At 38.2% G+C, this 16,476-nt stretch overlaps 3 protein-coding genes across 6 annotated transcripts; 2 read left to right on the forward strand and 1 right to left on the reverse strand.

Annotated features, from left to right (window-relative positions):
• The first annotated feature begins 964 nt into the window (after positions 1 to 964).
• Positions 965 to 3,880, forward strand: LOC306867691 (nicotinamide riboside kinase 2-like). Of its 2 annotated transcripts, none has more exons than XM_079413517.1 (8): positions 965 to 1,228; positions 1,909 to 1,999; positions 2,466 to 2,514; positions 2,673 to 2,847; positions 3,140 to 3,211; positions 3,279 to 3,385; positions 3,472 to 3,557; positions 3,650 to 3,880. In XM_079413517.1, exons 1-7 carry the CDS (start codon positions 1,203 to 1,205, stop codon positions 3,555 to 3,557), a joined length of 606 nt encoding a protein of 201 aa, XP_079269643.1. In that variant the 5' UTR covers positions 965 to 1,202; the 3' UTR covers positions 3,650 to 3,880. The 2 variants fall into 2 exon arrangements, with proteins under 2 accessions (XP_079269643.1, XP_079269644.1); XM_079413518.1 differs by having other exon boundaries at positions 1,067 to 1,228; positions 3,653 to 3,730.
• Positions 3,881 to 6,887: 3,007 nt separating this feature from the next.
• On the forward strand, positions 6,888 to 12,160 carry LOC306867692 (myeloid-derived growth factor-like). The gene is made up of 6 exons (XM_079413519.1): positions 6,888 to 7,160; positions 9,800 to 9,850; positions 10,274 to 10,335; positions 10,522 to 10,603; positions 11,180 to 11,252; positions 11,406 to 12,160. Exons 1-6 carry the CDS (start codon positions 7,011 to 7,013, stop codon positions 11,483 to 11,485), a joined length of 498 nt encoding a protein of 165 aa, XP_079269645.1. The 5' UTR covers positions 6,888 to 7,010; the 3' UTR covers positions 11,486 to 12,160.
• Positions 10,687 to 15,576, reverse strand: LOC306867680 (uncharacterized protein). 3 transcript variants are annotated; one of them, XM_079413499.1, is made up of 4 exons: positions 14,103 to 15,576; positions 13,060 to 13,546; positions 11,926 to 12,005; positions 10,687 to 11,213 (listed from the first exon to the last, which is right to left on the reverse strand). In XM_079413499.1, exons 1-2 carry the CDS (start codon positions 15,021 to 15,023, stop codon positions 13,136 to 13,138), a joined length of 1,332 nt encoding a protein of 443 aa, XP_079269625.1. In that variant the 5' UTR covers positions 15,024 to 15,576; the 3' UTR covers positions 10,687 to 11,213; positions 11,926 to 12,005; positions 13,060 to 13,135. The 3 variants fall into 3 exon arrangements, with proteins under 3 accessions (XP_079269625.1, XP_079269624.1, XP_079269626.1); XM_079413498.1 differs by having other exon boundaries at positions 10,693 to 11,303; positions 14,103 to 15,507; XM_079413500.1 differs by lacking the exon at positions 11,926 to 12,005 and having other exon boundaries at positions 10,749 to 11,303; positions 14,103 to 15,310.
• Positions 15,577 to 16,476: the final 900 nt, after the last annotated feature.

Here is a 16,476-nt window from a genome sequence, read left to right on the forward strand (position 1 = left end):
GTATTATGTAATCAGATTCCAGAAATTAACTACTTGTAATTAGGTTGTATTACATTTATATTACAAAATACTTGTAATAAGACTACATTTCATTTTTTATTGATTACATATTTATTTATTTTTAATTGTACATTTTTATGATTTTAATTAATTATTAGCTTTTCATTAAACTCATTAATCCCCTGCATGACGTAATGTTTAATGCATTTCATGTTGTTATGGTACAGGATTATCCTAGTCTTATTATATTACCTAAAATGTGTAATATTAGAAATTTGGAATAAGTAACAGACTACATTTTGTGAGTAATCTACCCATTACTGTTTATATCAGAGTGAACACAGACCAAAAACATTTCTGGGGTTTTACCTCCATCAAACAAATCAACCAGAGTTCAAGAACGAGTTGCATAGATGCCTTTCATCTAGTCACAAGAAAGAGTTATTTTTGTATTTCCATGATGTGATTGACCTAAATAAAGAATGACCCTCGCTACACTTTGACCATAAGCACGTACACCTGGATTTTGTAGCTCTAATCAACAATGCATATGAATATTTAATTTTGATTACCAGTGAAAGGCACTTAAGTGCATTGTGAATTAAAAGTGTCCAAGATATCCACATGGTACAAGTGCACATCTGTGATGTATTAAAGGTACCAAGCCACAATGCATGTGATTTTGCCCCCCCAATAAAAGACTTTGAGGAACATGTATCCCACAGGACTATTCTGACCCCTCACCTAAATATTTGAGGGTCTATTGAGGATATCTAGCCTATAAAAAACAGGATATCTATAAAAACACCATAAAAAGCTGGTATTACAGGAAATGTTCTTTAAGTTTGTGATGACAATTTTAATATGTTTCAAAGAATGGCTCTAATTAACTCACTACAGCGGTATTTATTGTCTCTTATTTGTACTAATCTCTACTATCTTCCAGTGCATTTCGTGGGAATTTAGGCTGATTCAGAGTTACAGTATGTTCTGCCCTGCGAGAGCCGCGATTGGCTGCCTGGCACGTAAGCCACGCCTTTTCTGTGACGTGTAACTTTGGTTATATGCCCACATGCAAGTGTGTTCCCTCAACATACTACTGTCTACGGAGATAAGACTGCAAGTTTAGCTTTAAGCGGAAGTTTTTAATCGTAAATTTTTATTTTAGTCTAAATTGTAAAACCGCAACCAGGTCGGATACAATGAAGTACATCATTGGAATTGGGGGGTAAGTGTTTATATTATTTTTTTTACAGTAAAAACTAGTTGTAATAGTTACAATCAAGCCATGTGGCTTTTTATTTTTTAAATGAAGATAATATAGTATACATAATTTATTGCATGATTTTATTATTCTCATTTATGACGTGTTGGATTTGTATTTTTAGAAGAATCGCGAGCTTTGAAAGCCACGTTGAGGTTTTGAGCGGGAGATTTAAAAGTGTGAGCGCGCCGAAATTTCTGAATGTTTTTTAACGGACATCCGCGCCATAATATATTAGTCGTCTATTAATGTTTTTATTGTGTATGAAGTCAAATAACAGCTGTTTAATTCGTTTTTCTTGTTGAGGTGCCATGTTTAGTGTTATTATCCACAATTGCTTTAATATTAAGTTTTAAAGACGTGTAAAGTTGCTGTGTTTATTTTTGTGTTGTATTTTTTTTTATTGTAAATTATTATAAAGCGTTTTTTTGTTAATTTAGGACGTAATTGTATTGAACACGTGGATAACTAACAACAATGTAAACCAGGGTCAGTTTGTTGTCAATCATGAGCCAACTGAGGACCATCCCGCCATTTCTGCTTGAATCCACTTTCCAAATACACGATTCAACAAACAACATTACTGCTTTTTGAGTACTTTCAACTCTGTTTTACCATTTTAACCTTCCTTTTTTATTTTTTAGTGTGACTAATGGTGGTAAAACCACCCTGACGGACAGGTTAATAAAAGCCTTCCCAAACTGCTGTGTGGTTCACCAGGATGACTTCTTCAAGGTGACTTCAACTAAATTTAATATTTCTTGTTATTTTGGTGATGGCTTTACAAATAACACCATTCCAAACAACTTTAGCTGTAATTGTTTTCCCCCTACTTGTGTTTAAATGAGTAGCTCAACAATAGATTAGGATTTTTATTTATTTTAATTTGTAGCTTTTTGTTGTAGTACTGCATGCATGGGTTCAATGAGAAATGACTCTTTACATTTGCTCTCTATTTTATTTGATAAAACTTTTTCAGTTGGCTCCTTGTACAAGTCTGTGATAAGAGAGTAATATATAGTTATGTAAGAACTCAAAAGTGCTGATCCAAGATCAGTTTCCTCCCATCTGTCGAGTTGTATTCATCAGGTTATGACGGTTGAGACCTGATCCTAGATCAGCAGTCTGGCTCAAATATACTTGACGGCAGATGCAGACGATGGCATTTGCTGCAGTGTTTTACTGGTCACTGTTATTTCAGCCTCCGGATCAGATAGCAGTCGGAGAGGATGGCTTTAAACAGTGGGATGGTAAGACTATAAACAGTAGGAGAGTAATAACTCCTCATTCTACGCATCGCCCTCCCATAAAGATTTTACAATCCCTCCCAACCCATTTTCCATTCTCTCTCTGTGGCTTTGCTAAATTAAATTTCAATCTGCTAAAATCTTTTGTTCTGCTTTTGTAGTGATCACAGCATTGGATATGGAGGCCATGGTGAACACTGTCAAGGGCTGGATTGAAAACCCAATTAAATTTGCTCGTTCTCACGGCGTGCAAGTGACCCCAGGCACGGAAATGGACGACCCTGAGAGCCAAGTGCACATACTCATCCTAGAAGGATTTCTGCTGTACAACTACAAGTGGGTGACATTTAACTTTCAGTGGCCTGAACTGCATGAATGGCAAAGATTAGATTCTGGGAATGTTTGGTAACATGTGCTCAATGCATCTGTACGAAGGGAACATCGGGCCATACATGCCAGTCATGTGACCCTCTGCATTAGTGTAGATAAGGAGATGTGCGGAGATATTGGTGGGCATGTGGAGCTGCATGTGCTGATTTATGTAGAAGTGCCCCAATCAGTAAATGACTTGCGAGATGGTGTTCTTTTTAAGGTTATAACCTTTTTATCTTTTTTTTTCTCCAAACAGGCCTTTGCTGGAATTCTTTGACAAATCGTATTACATAACCATCCCATACGAGGAGTGCAAGTCAAGGAGAAGGTGTGTTAAAACTCATGAATTGTGCTAATTTTGAGCATCTTAAATACATTTTTATTATTTATTTCAGTACAAGGCAATACACCGTCCCCGACCCTCCGGGGCTGTTTGACGGTCACGTGTGGCCCATGTACCTGAAACACAGAAATAACATGGAGAACTGCGGTTTGCCGATTGGTACGGTATACGTTCTTCAGACTCTTGATTTTGATTCAAACCCACATTTTAGATAAATATTAATTTTGTCACGTCTACTTCAACAGAATACTTGGACGGCTTGAAAACCAAAGACGAAATCTACAACCAGGTTCACGAAGACATCCACAACACACTCCTGAATCGCTTATAGGTAAAAGAGCCAATCCAGATGGTTGTTGGAACAATTAACTGTATTTATGTCCCATATTAAAGGAACTTGTTTTGGGTTTTTTTGTCTTTCAGCAGGAGGAGGTTGCCGCCAATTATCTGTACAATATTGTAAATAGGAATTTTACGTGTGGCCTTTTTTAACTTGAATGTAACTTAAATACACTTTCTTGCATTACCATTTGTGGACCATTTTTAGAGAAGGTTTTTGCCATTTTAAAGGACTTCTTCATTCTGGAAATAGTCTGTTTAACCACAAAAATTAATTTTGTACTTGTGTACCAATAAACATTGTGCTTTGATTTTACATTTGTCAGTCTTTGCATTTCACACCAGTAATGACCGAGTTTTGTCGTTACTGTATAATGTATTTTTTTATCATAAAATGAAATGCTTATGATTTTTAAATAATACGTTAAGTTCTTTGTGTATTTTGCCATGTCCAGTATGAGAATCAGTTTTATGTTTAAGTTGGAGTTAAGGTTAAAGCCATCAAATACTATAAATATGTAGGGTAAACGTACCCATTAAGCACACTTTAATTTGAGATCAGATTATAAAAAGAAAAAATAATTTATTATCGATGACTCCATGTCTTAACCAATTGAAATCAGATCATTGCACACTGAGATATGGCTCTCCATGTGTTCACACTGTATAAAAACTTAACTTAGAGGAGCCCCTGAAATGTGCATTTTTTAGATATTTATGCCTTTATTTTGAAAGTCTGGTTACACTACTTGGATGTGTAACCAGATTGGGAACTTGGATGTGGGAAATAATAACATTAGATCCAAAATCTAGTTTTAGCAACACCGCACAGATGCTATATAACACCGTTAGCTGACTAGCTGTATAAGATTGTGTGCTATGCTAACATATTACTTCACAGGCTTGTACTTATACATCCATAACATTATAAATTGACAGTTTATTGCTGGTCAGTGGTTTTAAAGTGCTGTAATTTTTAAAGGTTTCATATTTTAAGGTGAGCTTAAAGGATGCACTACTATGAAAATCACACAGCTTCAGTGCGACATCAAGTATAATTTCATAGATATTGTTAATAATAGTTGTTCATATTAAAATATGTATGAACTTAATACATGACCTAGACTATTTAGCACAAATCTTGTCATTTTAATAAATATTACATGAAATTTATTAAACATTGTTGCTGCTCCCAAGCTCAGTGTGCTCTCTTTAAGCTCTTCCACGTTGAACGTCTACGTAAATACTTCATAAACAGACTTTAAATATTAACTGATGTTGATTTTCTATGGAATCAGTGACTCAAATCTGCAGACTGGCTCTTATATTTGGTGACTAGCATCAACTTCTCCAGGCTGGAAATCTGGAAATTCAGGGAAAACCATGTAGTGTATTCCAGCCTTAAGAGACTATAGATACGTTTACATCCATTTAAAAATAGGTTTCATAATGAGGCTAGTTTCTATGTTCATCATCATGAATTAAATGTTTTATTGGTTTGTTTAAATTCGATTTTTGAATGTTATTTAGCTGAACGTGGACTATAGATGTTGCAATGTACTTAAATGACACTTCATTATGAATATATAACTGATCAACCTTTTTACAATTATTCTTTAAAAAAATGTAAAGATTTTTTAAATAAAACATGATGTGAGCTTAATGGGAACAGGGGTGGCATAACTACACTGGAAGCCTCAGGGAGCTCAAGAACATCCAGACGCCATAATTTAGTTACCAACACGCCAATGCCAAAACGAACATCACCCACTGCAGCTACTGGAAAACCATCCACTATTCATTCTGAGGAGAATCTGCTTCCTCAACCTCAACTTTCCACTTTGACTGGGAGCAAAACCAATTTAGCTGCACCTTCAGCAACTGTTAACAACAGAAATACAGTAATGCATCCTCCCTTCCAGGCTGAGGAATGAGGAGGTGACAGTATGTTTGGTGATGAACCAACTAATCCTCAAGTAAACAACAGAAACTACTATAATCTGCTCCCGTATGGAAGTGGTGATAGAGCTCCTCAGAGAGAAACGGGTACAAGGTATTTTCTTAACGGTAAAACAACATTTGTACCTTTTTATGCAATGTGCAAATTATACAATGACTTAGAGGGTAAGTCTCCCGTAACGCACATTGTATTAAGATGTGCTGCAGAAGAGAACTGCTTTCCACTGATTATTTGCAACCAAACAACAAAAGCAGTAAAGAATTAAAACCTTTGAACCAGTTTGAATTGAATATTTGCCTTTTTCCTCAAGTGTAGCGTACAACTCAAGAGTGAGAGACCTTGATTACAGAGTGCTTCTCAGATTTCCTCCGAGGGTCAAGGCACTGCAGATGTTCTCCCTGTGAAACCTCATTGGGACACTTTTAAAAATGCTATTGTTACATCCTTGGTGTGAATGGGTTTTATGTTACTTACATATTTGTTAAATCCTTTGCACCTTAAAATTAATTCACAATATACATTTTTATGTATATGCCTTAGGAATTGAATATTTGCATCGCTGAGAACAGAACTTTGTTCAGTTTGCTCAAGATCTCCAAACATGCTGAGAGTGCAACAAAGTCTCCGGAAAACGTTCCCTTCTGCTTGAACATTTAAAATAACACGAGAAAGAGAAATTCCAGAGCTGTCATGAACAGGAGCTGAATTCAGAAGGAAACTCGGTCACGGTTGACTATGGAGAAGAATTCTATTGGGCTTTTTGAAATGAGCCACAACTTGAGAAATTGGATTAATATGTTAATTAAAAAAAAATCCACAATGGGGCTACTGTAAATCATAAACAAGGCACTCATTGAAGAGCTAGTCTCAGGAAAAACTGACATGCTGATGGTGAATGATGTATGGAGAAGAGAAAAACATCTCTGATAAATAGTGGGATCCTTATGTAAAATAACAACATTACTCCTACAAAAAATAACCATGGTTTTATTACAAATAAAACCCAAAAAATATAGTTAAACCATTATATCCACAGATTAACCATGGTTTTGCTACACTAACCCTAGTTTAACCATAGTATTGTAAAACTGTGGTTATACAAAGGGTAATCAAAACGCACCAAAAAATGTTACTATACTTTTGCTATAATAAAACCATGGTTAATTTATAAGTTCATGCACATACAAATATTATATTTAAATGTACAGTAATAATGCTATTTCTGTATATTCAAAAAGCCATTTCATTAAAACAATATTCACAAATTTTCATAAATTTGAATGTGCATGACCTTTAGTGTTGAATGTGCATGACCTTTGGTCCACTGTAAAGTGTAGAAAGGAGTTGTTGTTGTTCTACTCCAGTCCACTAGATGCTCAACACCTTGAGCCACAGAACTTCCCCAGCCTATGAAGAACATACAGGAACAGTGCTGGCATATTTTCATTCACAACATCACCATATCTCTCGAATCCATAAAGCATCATGGCATGCAATGATCACATAAACTCGTGCGTAAAGCTTCTGCTGCTCCTGGTCGTGTTGTGCGCGGCGCGCGCGTTTGCAGACAGGACTAAAACACTCGACTTCGATGTCAAACCTGGAGGAGTTGTGCAGACTTTCTCTGCTAAACTTGTGAGTAAACCCCTTTTGATATTTTAACAGCGAAATATTTTGATAATAAAAATGTTTTTGTGAATTTGCATAGACGTGTTCTCGTGTTTCAGTCATTTCTACAAGTATTAATGCACTACTGTACCTTGTTAAAATGCATTATATTAAATTCGTATGCTGTTTGTTTTTATTTCGACGCGTTGAAAGGAAATCCACTTGGCATCTTCTCATTGGACTGATGGGGTTCACTGCGCCCCTAGCGACACAAGTTTACAATTTAAAGGAATAGTTAAGTTTAGTCAAAAACTAAAACATGATTTACTCACCTGCATGTTATTTCCACACCGTATGACTTGATTTCTTCTGTGAAACCCCCACATTTTAATGGCTGCTCTTTTTTTTTTAATGAATGAAAGTGGATGGAGGTGTGAAGAAATGAAAAGGCTAAGAAGGTCATCATAAAGTAGTCCATATTGCTTGACCGTGGCTAAATGCCATGATAGCACATGCACGATATGGAGACATCTATTTGACATTTGCATTTACATCTGCAAGACGGTGGATGGAGATGTGAAGAAATGAAAAGGCTAAGAAAGTCATCGTAGTCCTTGGCCCGGTTTCACAGACCCCTTAGATTAAGCCAGGATTAGGCCATATAGGACATTTAAGTAATTTTATAAAAATGCTTAGAAAAAAACATTACTGGGGTGCATCTTGAGACAAAACAAAGGCACTGATATATTTTGAGATCAATCAGAGCAAGTTTATTTCAGCTGAAACAGCTCAGACTTGCATTTTAGTCTAGGACTAGGCTTAAGCCTTGTCTGTGAAACCGGGGGCATATTACTAAATGCCATGATAGCACATGTACATCATGAGACGTCTATTTGACATTCGCATTTACATCTGCAAGACGTATTTTTAGGATGGCTCACATGCAATACAAATATAGGACATTTTTCAGATGTCAAATAGACGTTTATTAGATGTCTTTAAGATGTTTATGATATAGAATGTATGTAGAACTGTCAGATGTTTGTACAGAGCAGATGCTTTCCAGTGGCCTGTAGCAAGAAGGGAGAAACTCTAATCACCGGTTTCACAGACAAGGCTTAAGCTAGACCCAGACTAAAATGCATGTTTGAGCTGTCTCAACTGAAAATATCTTGCTTTGACATATCTTAGAATTTGTCAGTGTCATTGTTTTGTGTCAAGATGCACACCTGCAATGTTTTCTTCTAAGGCATTTTTATCCTAGCTTAAGCTAAGCCCCGTTTGTGAAACCGGGCCTAAATTTCAGAGTAGGTTTAGAGTTGACAAATCCAACCTGGGGCCAGTTTCATAAAACAAGTTTACCAAATAAGCCAGGCTTATTTCAGTTAGTCTGACTTATTGTCAGTTTATTTGGTGCAAAGTAAGTCAGACTAACTGAAATAAGCCTGGTTTATTTGGTAAACTTGTTTTATGGAACAGGCCCCTGGTTTAGATCAGGATTAGCAGGCTCACAAACCTCGATATAAACGTTCTCTGTCAACTCAGAGTTTGAGCGTGTGCACCTGAAAGTGTGACACGTGCCCAAACAGCCAAGCACACGAAACATGGAGATTCACAGTTTGATTCACTTCTCGCAAGAGTCAGCGTAATTATAAATATAATTGATTTAAATGCATTTACAAGGCAGGGATAAACACAGATGCGGCAGCAAACGTTTTAGAAGGCAGCAGGAAGAAAATATCTGACTGTGCAAAAGAATCAGCTGAATTCAAAGAGCTAAAAAGTAAATGCATAACGTTTAGTCATTTTAAAAGCTTTATACATTGAAACCTATTTATAGGCAATGTACATATTTAAATTAATTAAAATGCAAATTTTATATTAATTGCCAATAATTTTGGCACATTATATAATTATAATTCATATGATATGAATATAATAAATAATTAGCAGAAAAAGGCATTTACCTTTAAAGTTCTTTGACTGTACACTGCTTTAATTTGGAGCGAGAGATACGGGGGCTTCATCAGATATTGGTCACTTTGCTCACAGCTGATTGATCTAGTTTGGGTGTGCGATCTCTAACCCAGAATAAAACCTGCTCCGGAGCAGGGTATTCTTGTAGGTAAGCTACCATGGTGACCTGCTCAAAACCAACCCATTGAGTCCGAAAACTCAGAGTTTGCTCAAACTAAACTCAAACTTACCTGGGTAAAAACTGAAACCGGCTTCGTGCTACAGGCCACAGATCAAGTGATCTTTAACAGACATCTTGCAGATGTACTTGTGCTATCTATACACTAAGTCTTATGAAGCCATTCGATTTCTTTATGTGAGGAACAGGCCAAGATATTGCTCTCTGTCTTAGCTCTCAAATCATATCTCGTATTCAGACATAAGTAGTGTCAGGTGCAATGCAGTGTTCATCAGTTTTCATGCGTACCACGTCAAAATCAGAAACCTTTTTATTTTTATTGCAGTATTAATAACTGTATGTCTTCTGACAGGAACTAACGTTACCATGGTTATTTTTGTAAGGGTCAACATCCTTTCAATGCAGAGCCATCTTCAAAAGTCTGGGAAATTTGCATATCACGTAGGTGGAAGCTTGGCATTGTCAACCTGTTTATGTATTTACAGTGATCTGTTTCTTGGTTTCGTTTTAGAAAAAGTATAAATGCACTTTCACATATGCGTGTCAAGGAGGAACCAATGAGGTAAGACATATTTTCTGTTATTTATAAACACTGTTGGTTATATAAGTGTGTTGGAGATAAATGTAAGTAATATACAGTTCACAAAATAAACTTATGATTTTATTTTTTAGCACTTTATATTATTGCTTCATTATTAGATTACTTTGTTTATCATTACTTTCCATCCCATGTGCTGAGAAGTTTCTTAAAGATAATATGATGAAATTAAACATTGCTGTTCGACCTTCCTAAAATTCATAGCTTTGTGTCTGTAAGCATTTTAAGATAATACCAACTATTGTTATGACATCAAGACATTTGTCACTCTGGCACTAACAACCTGGAAATTGTAGCAATTATGCGCTGTTGTAAAACATCCTGATTTCACAGAATTGCGCAGTTTCAGACTTAAATGTGAACCCTTTGTGCTTTAATTCCCTCTAGCAATGGCAAATGAGCGTTGGACTAAGTGACGATGACCAGATGTTTTCCTGTTCAGTATGGAGGTAACTTTCAAAACACTGTTGCATTGGTTTTTGGTGGCTGTACTCAATATGCAATACCAAAAATGAGGTTTACTCGGAAGTACAAGCAAATCTCGGTTTTCTGTGTTTTCAAACATTGTCATGTAATTTGAGATGAAAGGAAAGAGAGGACAATATTGATTTTTCTCTGTCATTTTTTCACGATAGGCCCCAAGGGAAGTCCTACTTGTTTTTTACCCAGTTCAAAGCCGAGATAAAAGGAGCCAAGATTGAATACGCCACCGCATATGTAAGTATCACATTAACTTCAGCTATCCTTCATGACCTGACACCACATCAACCTAGTGAAACATTCAGCAATCCGCAGAATGTATGATTCAATATGAAGAAATTAGCTTTTAATGCGTTGACTCATTTCATCGACCAAGAATATTCAGATGACAACTTTTTATTTGTGTGCTTTGCACATGCAAAGAATTGGCACAGGTTTTTGAAGATCTTGTTTAAAATTGATCCTTAGTCGTGACATTGACATTTGCCGCAGATCAAACCTTAATTCAGATTCCGAACGCTCGTTGCTCTCAGATCAAAAGCAGTCAGCCCTTTTTGTACAGGTGTTGCATATCAAGACTTTGTGAACATCTTTATCTTCAGATTAAACTGAAATTCTCAGTAGAGGGATGACGGTGACGTCCTGGTGGCCTTGTCCCCTGTGTAAATAGCAAAAGTTCAAAAGCGTGCTTGAAACAGGCGCTCCATAGACTCCATGTTTTCTTAGTGAGGATCTCTTTGTTATTCAGCCCACTCCTCTAGGCTTCTCTGTTAATGTCTTGTCACTCATTCTCTCTCTTTCTCTTCTTCTCAGTCCCAGATGGCCGTGGGTGGACAGAGGGATGTCGCTTTGAAGGAAGAAGAGTACATTGTGTTAGAGTCTTCAGGTGAGTCTGCATATTCCTACTTCCAACAAGGCTGACACAGCTATGGGAAACCTGGAAATAACAGAGAAATTTAAAATGTTGTTTACCAGGTTAATCTTGGCAATACTGTTTATAAATGTTTCTAATCAAGCACATCTTTATTCTGTCATTCAGTGACCCACAGAGAAGGGAAATTCCATTCTGAGCTTTCCAAGCTCACTGTCATTGGTCAGACACACCACGATGAACTCTGATTGGCCGATCTGAAAGAGGATTGTCCCATCACTCGAGGACATTTATTTGACAGCTATGGACACTCTGCCACTTAACTGCTCACTGTCATAAGTCAAGCAAAGGAAATCAAACTGCGGGAAGCTATGAAATAAAGAACTTTCCGTGATAGAAAATACTAGAGATTTCCTCTAGAGGCAGCATTACACCAGTGACCGAGAACTGGACTGATTGGTAGATGAAAAATCTACTACCAGACCTTTTTTTATACCAGAAAATGAAAAAAATGTACATGCACATTTATTCATATTTGTGGGGTGATATGAAGGCTTCTTCAAATTAAGTTCAGAGCAGTAGATTGATTTCTATTCCTGGCAGGATTTATCGGTTTAGGGTTTCAGACTGACTTTGACTTCATACCTGCAAATCTGATTATCACGAGCGCATTCATGCTCATACTTACTTTCTTAAACTGGTGTAATGGCACACTCGTAGAGAATTTCCGCTAAATCTTTAGGGTACGTCAGAATCCTTTGATTATTTCTGTGGTGGAGGAAAAGACAGAAAATCGTGCTTTATTCTGATAGCTGGTGTACTGGAATTTTTAATAAATCTGTTATCAGAACCTTTTGGCTTCTCATTTTGCCAGTTGAAATTGACTTCTTGTATTAATATTTTTCATAAAGTGAATGTGCATTATCGGTTTCTAAGTACCGTAATTTCAAAATCTGCAGACATTTTTGCTTTTTCTTGCAATTTTAAGGGGGCGAACTCTGTTTAATTCTGCCACATGAACTTCAGTTAAACTAAAATGTGTTTGAAAAAAATCTGCAGAATCCTTCTATGTGCAAATTCTGGTCATATTGTGAGATTTGTCCACTCAGCTCTGCAGAGGGACTGTCGGTACCACAAATATGAGCATCTGCATCGTGTCATAATTCTCATTGTCAGCAGTTCAGGAAATGAACCGAATGCGTGACATTTTTCCTACATTAGATTCTGTGGCATTTAGACTTTAAAAAATACATTAAAGCCAGAAAATGCTTTATGCCGTTTACATCTTTAAAAAGCTTGAAATGAGCATTGCAGTACACATGAGGGAGACAAAATGCTGTAAAAGAACCTTTCGCCCATTTTCTTTTCAGTACCTGTTGAAAATGCCTAAGTTTGAATATGAAGTACTGTTGCATTGTCTTTTTGTTAAAATGTCATCGGGACGTGCATCTGAGAACATCATATTGCTAAGGCAAGACTTCAAACACTAGACTAGAGTTGGAAAAGCAATACAAAAATAATCCTTTAACAGATGAGGGTTGCTGGGAGATTGGAATTGTGATTTGCGTCCCACTCCAGATGTCATTTAAGGCTCGAAATAATCTCCCGCTACCTCTGGCTTGCGTACAGTATTTCAAAGAAGTGGGCCCCAGTCACACATGTCACTCTCTAGATTTATTAGTACGTGATGTTTCTGTCGTGTCCTCTTTATAGACCTAAAGAGAAAAGGTATTACACGGTTCACCTGCGATCTAAGAGACTTTTTGTACAATAAATTGCAGCTGCACTCGGAGTTATCGAGTCCAATAAAGCCCAAACTTACCGCAAAGGTGCCTGTAACACGGTATTCCATGTAGAGTGTGTAATGCTCCACGTTGTACCCTGAAGCCGCGGCCTGCTCAAACAATGGTCGAGAGCAGTCTCCGTCTAAATGGGTAGGGTGGCGTCTTCCGACCTTTGTCTTTTGCTTTAGGATTCACTTTTCCCATTGTGCTGGCGTAGGGGTAAGGTGGAGGCTTCTGATTCCTGCGCCTTGAAGTGGTCCCTGATGTATCTCTTTGAGAAATGACCAACTCCTGAGTTGATTCCCGTTTTTGACCTGCATCATGCAGCCCTTGATTTTTTATGGGATATGCTGGTGGTGCCACAGATGGAGTTGGTGCTTTGAGGGATGACTTGTCAGAGCAGACTCTTTGAGATGATGCCACTTCGGTGTCTATCCTTCCTGAGTGGCATCCTTTGAAAGTGTCCCCTGGATCCTCATTGCCCATATCAATGTCAGCCGTCAGGAGGTCTATCTTCTGGACCACCTGCGTTCCAGGGGAAGACAAAGCATAGTTTATTTGGCATTTAACGCAAAACGTTCCTGGAAATGTTGAGTACTACACATGTCTCGAGTTTCTATTGGGGCACATTTCACACAAGAGTGCCGACAGGCTAGTTTACAAGATTATGAACCTGCAGCAGAAAGCTGAGAGCGGACAGCGGCCATTTCTTCTTGCCTATCTGAGGGGACTATAAACCACCGGCCCACGTTCCTCTCCAACGTTGAATACATTTGCTAAATGGAGCGGATCAGACCAATCCTTTCTGCATTAAAGTTTCACTATCCCCTCATAGAAGTGAAATTGCCCAGTCCGCAATAAATTCAGGGGTCTCTATAAACAGAACTCATTATTGATATGAAGATTTTTATTGAAACTAAGTCTGTGTGTTATTTAAAGTACGACCATTTAGAGTATCTGGCAGCTGATGGATAGCAAAGAGTTTGGGATTTAACTAAACAGAACATTTAAATGCCGCCCTTTGTTGAACTCATTGTGAGTAACATCTGTTAACATCCCCAAGTGATAAATAAACCTTTACCTCCTTCATTTCCAGATGTATCTCTTTCAGGCCATGTAAAACCTCCTCAAGATTCACAACAACTCTTTGGATCTGGTCCCGAATAGCTCTCTCCGACTGGTTAGAGCTGAAAGTGTAATACCCTCTTCCAGGTCCACTGAGATCCCCCTGGGCGACCTTTGCTTGACACTTAAGGTGGTTAGAATTGGTCTTGTTGACATCTTTGGTAGACAGCATAACTTCATTTGCCAAACTAGGTCCGTTTAAGTCTTGCATTACAGGTCCCAGGCATCTATGCAAAGTTCCCTGTCCATTAGAAGAGTAAAGTTCTGCATCCTTATTAAAGGTCGAATTGTGAGCGCCACTTGCGTCCATCCAGTCCGATGCATTTTGTTCCGTAAGCAGGGCCCCTCGCACAGAGCCTGATTGTTGCTCCGCTGCACAAACAGGCACTCCACAGTTTCCATGACCTCTGAACTGTGTTGGCGCGTCCAGAGCACACTTCCTCAAGAAGGGGTGTGGCTCGGTCTGGTGCCGGTGGACCACAAAGCTGTATTCTCTCAAGCTGTAGTTCACAGAGACGCTGTTATGTTGCAGCCCCTTCCCTGGAGGCTGGTTCCACTGCACGCTGGTCTGACAAATCTGGCCAGTCACATCTAGCTGTGCATGACCCCCCTGAACAGCGAAATGTTTTTTGGCAGTGTATCCATTGAAGGGGGAATTCTGCTGCTTTGGTCCACAGTTGTTCGTTCCGTGGTCCCTAGTCCCAAAATAGGCAAGGATGCCCGCTTTAGGTCTTTGTATTCCATTTTGTAGTTGGCTTGAGGTGGTTGGTTGAATGCGTGGCTCTCCGACCCCTTTTGTCTCGGAGAACATTCTGCGGCCCAGGAAGGGGACTCTTGAGAGGACGTGTCCCTTCTTTAAGTGTCCAGGCCTTGTCATTACCAGATGTTTTTCTCATCTGTCCTGTCTTTAAACTTTCTCTTGCATGTTTCTTCACCCTGACCCCCACCTTCTGCTGTGTTGTTTCCTCTCGCAGATGTTTTCCCGGTGTGTTTCTTCCTCTGGACACTTGCCCTTATTTCTCTCTTACCTCACTTCGCTCCCGTCGTCCTCTCGTTGGCGGCGGGCCTCCGTTTTCCACCCTCTCCCTCAAACTCCCTGCATTTCTGTTCCACTGGCTGTTGCTTGCTTCCTGCCTTTGACTCCCTCCCCATCCCCTCTCTCTCGCTCGCTCGCACTGCACTGCCTCCCTTTCTGGTTCATTCTTCCTCCCACTCCCTCTCACGGCTTTTCCTCTCTCCCTCGCTCTCGTTTACCTATTTGCAGAAACTCATCGTACCTCAATCAGTGAGGGGGGTCATGGAGGGGGGATTTAATCCAGTGCTGATGCTGTGTGTCCATGTATGTTCCCAGCCTCGGGACTGATCTGATTACTTCTGTTCTGCCTCAGTACGCTACAATTACACCCAGGATTTTATAGCAGGATGCCAGGGCAAGCACACTCCCCCTCTAGTGCTTTATGGGGCAGCACAGGCAGGGCTAGTCCCTAAAAAAAAAAAAATCGCATGAGAATGTGACTTTTAAAATTAATAACCTGGCATGCTGCTGCATGAAAATACTTCTTCATGTCTTTGGTTTATTTCTGGTTTATCTGGTATGGAGGGGTTCTCAGAAAGTGCATATACTGAAGTTTCAGTTCTACATTAGTTGTATGTTTTCATTTCAGTTGCATGTTTTAAACGTTTTAGTAACAGTTTAGCTATATGACGACCTATAGAAAAATTGCAATTAAATTAAAGTGCAATTATTTGGAAAGTCTATATTTCACACATTTTTAAGATTGAAATGGTAACATTTGTATTCTCCATATCCAAGATTGAAAGGTCACAAATGCAAATGTTTACCATTGTTATTCTCAGCTGCTTTAGGTTTCAGTTCTTTTCTCATTTCCATATAAGCTGAATGTGTCGGGGGTAAAATTCCTGACCTTTCTCAGAGTGGTCAGTCTCTTACATTCAGGCTCCATTTACTTACTCATTTCTGCCAACTATATTTTGCTATAAAGTACTACTCATGATTTTGATGTTGCTAGATACCAATTATATAGAACATACAATAAACAACTGCAACAATTGTATGTTTTATTTTTTGTCTTGTGACCTCATAACATCTTATATAATGTGTCCAATTATCATCTTGAAATAAAATATGGTTATTTTGTACTTTTAAGTACACTTTTTGTTTTTAAGCAGTCTGATCAAATAATAATGTTAAAAAATATGGATCTAAACGTTTTCAGTTAATTCATCACATTGGAAATGGTAAGGTCAAGTTGAGGACATTGCATTGTGGGATACAGCATTGCACACAGTGCATTTTGTTGTATGCTAGA

Source organism: Barbus barbus, assembly GCF_936440315.1.
Source record: "Barbus barbus genome assembly, chromosome: 49".
Lineage (NCBI taxonomy): Eukaryota > Metazoa > Chordata > Actinopteri > Cypriniformes > Cyprinidae > Barbus > Barbus barbus.

Bases quoted from the DNA above. Each gene is read 5' to 3' on its own strand.
- LOC306867691 (XM_079413517.1), top strand. From the start codon at position 1,203: ATGAAGTACATCATTGGAATTGGGGG. The intron at 2,515-2,672 runs GTAAGACTATAA...CTGCTTTTGTAG, and splicing joins TGGCTTTAAACAGTGGGATG to TGATCACAGCATTGGATATG. The intron at 3,212-3,278 runs GTGTGTTAAAAC...TATTTATTTCAG, and splicing joins GAGTGCAAGTCAAGGAGAAG to TACAAGGCAATACACCGTCC.
- LOC306867680 (XM_079413499.1), bottom strand. From the start codon at position 15,023: ATGACAAGGCCTGGACACTTAAAGAAGGGACACGTCCTCTCAAGAGTC. The intron at 13,547-14,102 runs GTAAAGGTTTAT...CCTGGAACGCAG, and splicing joins TACATCTGGAAATGAAGGAG to GTGGTCCAGAAGATAGACCT.
- LOC306867692 (XM_079413519.1), top strand. From the start codon at position 7,011: ATGGCATGCAATGATCACATAAACTCGTGCGTAAAGCTTCTGCTGCTC. The intron at 9,851-10,273 runs GTAAGACATATT...AATTCCCTCTAG, and splicing joins GTCAAGGAGGAACCAATGAG to CAATGGCAAATGAGCGTTGG. The intron at 11,253-11,405 runs GTGAGTCTGCAT...TCTGTCATTCAG, and splicing joins CATTGTGTTAGAGTCTTCAG to TGACCCACAGAGAAGGGAAA.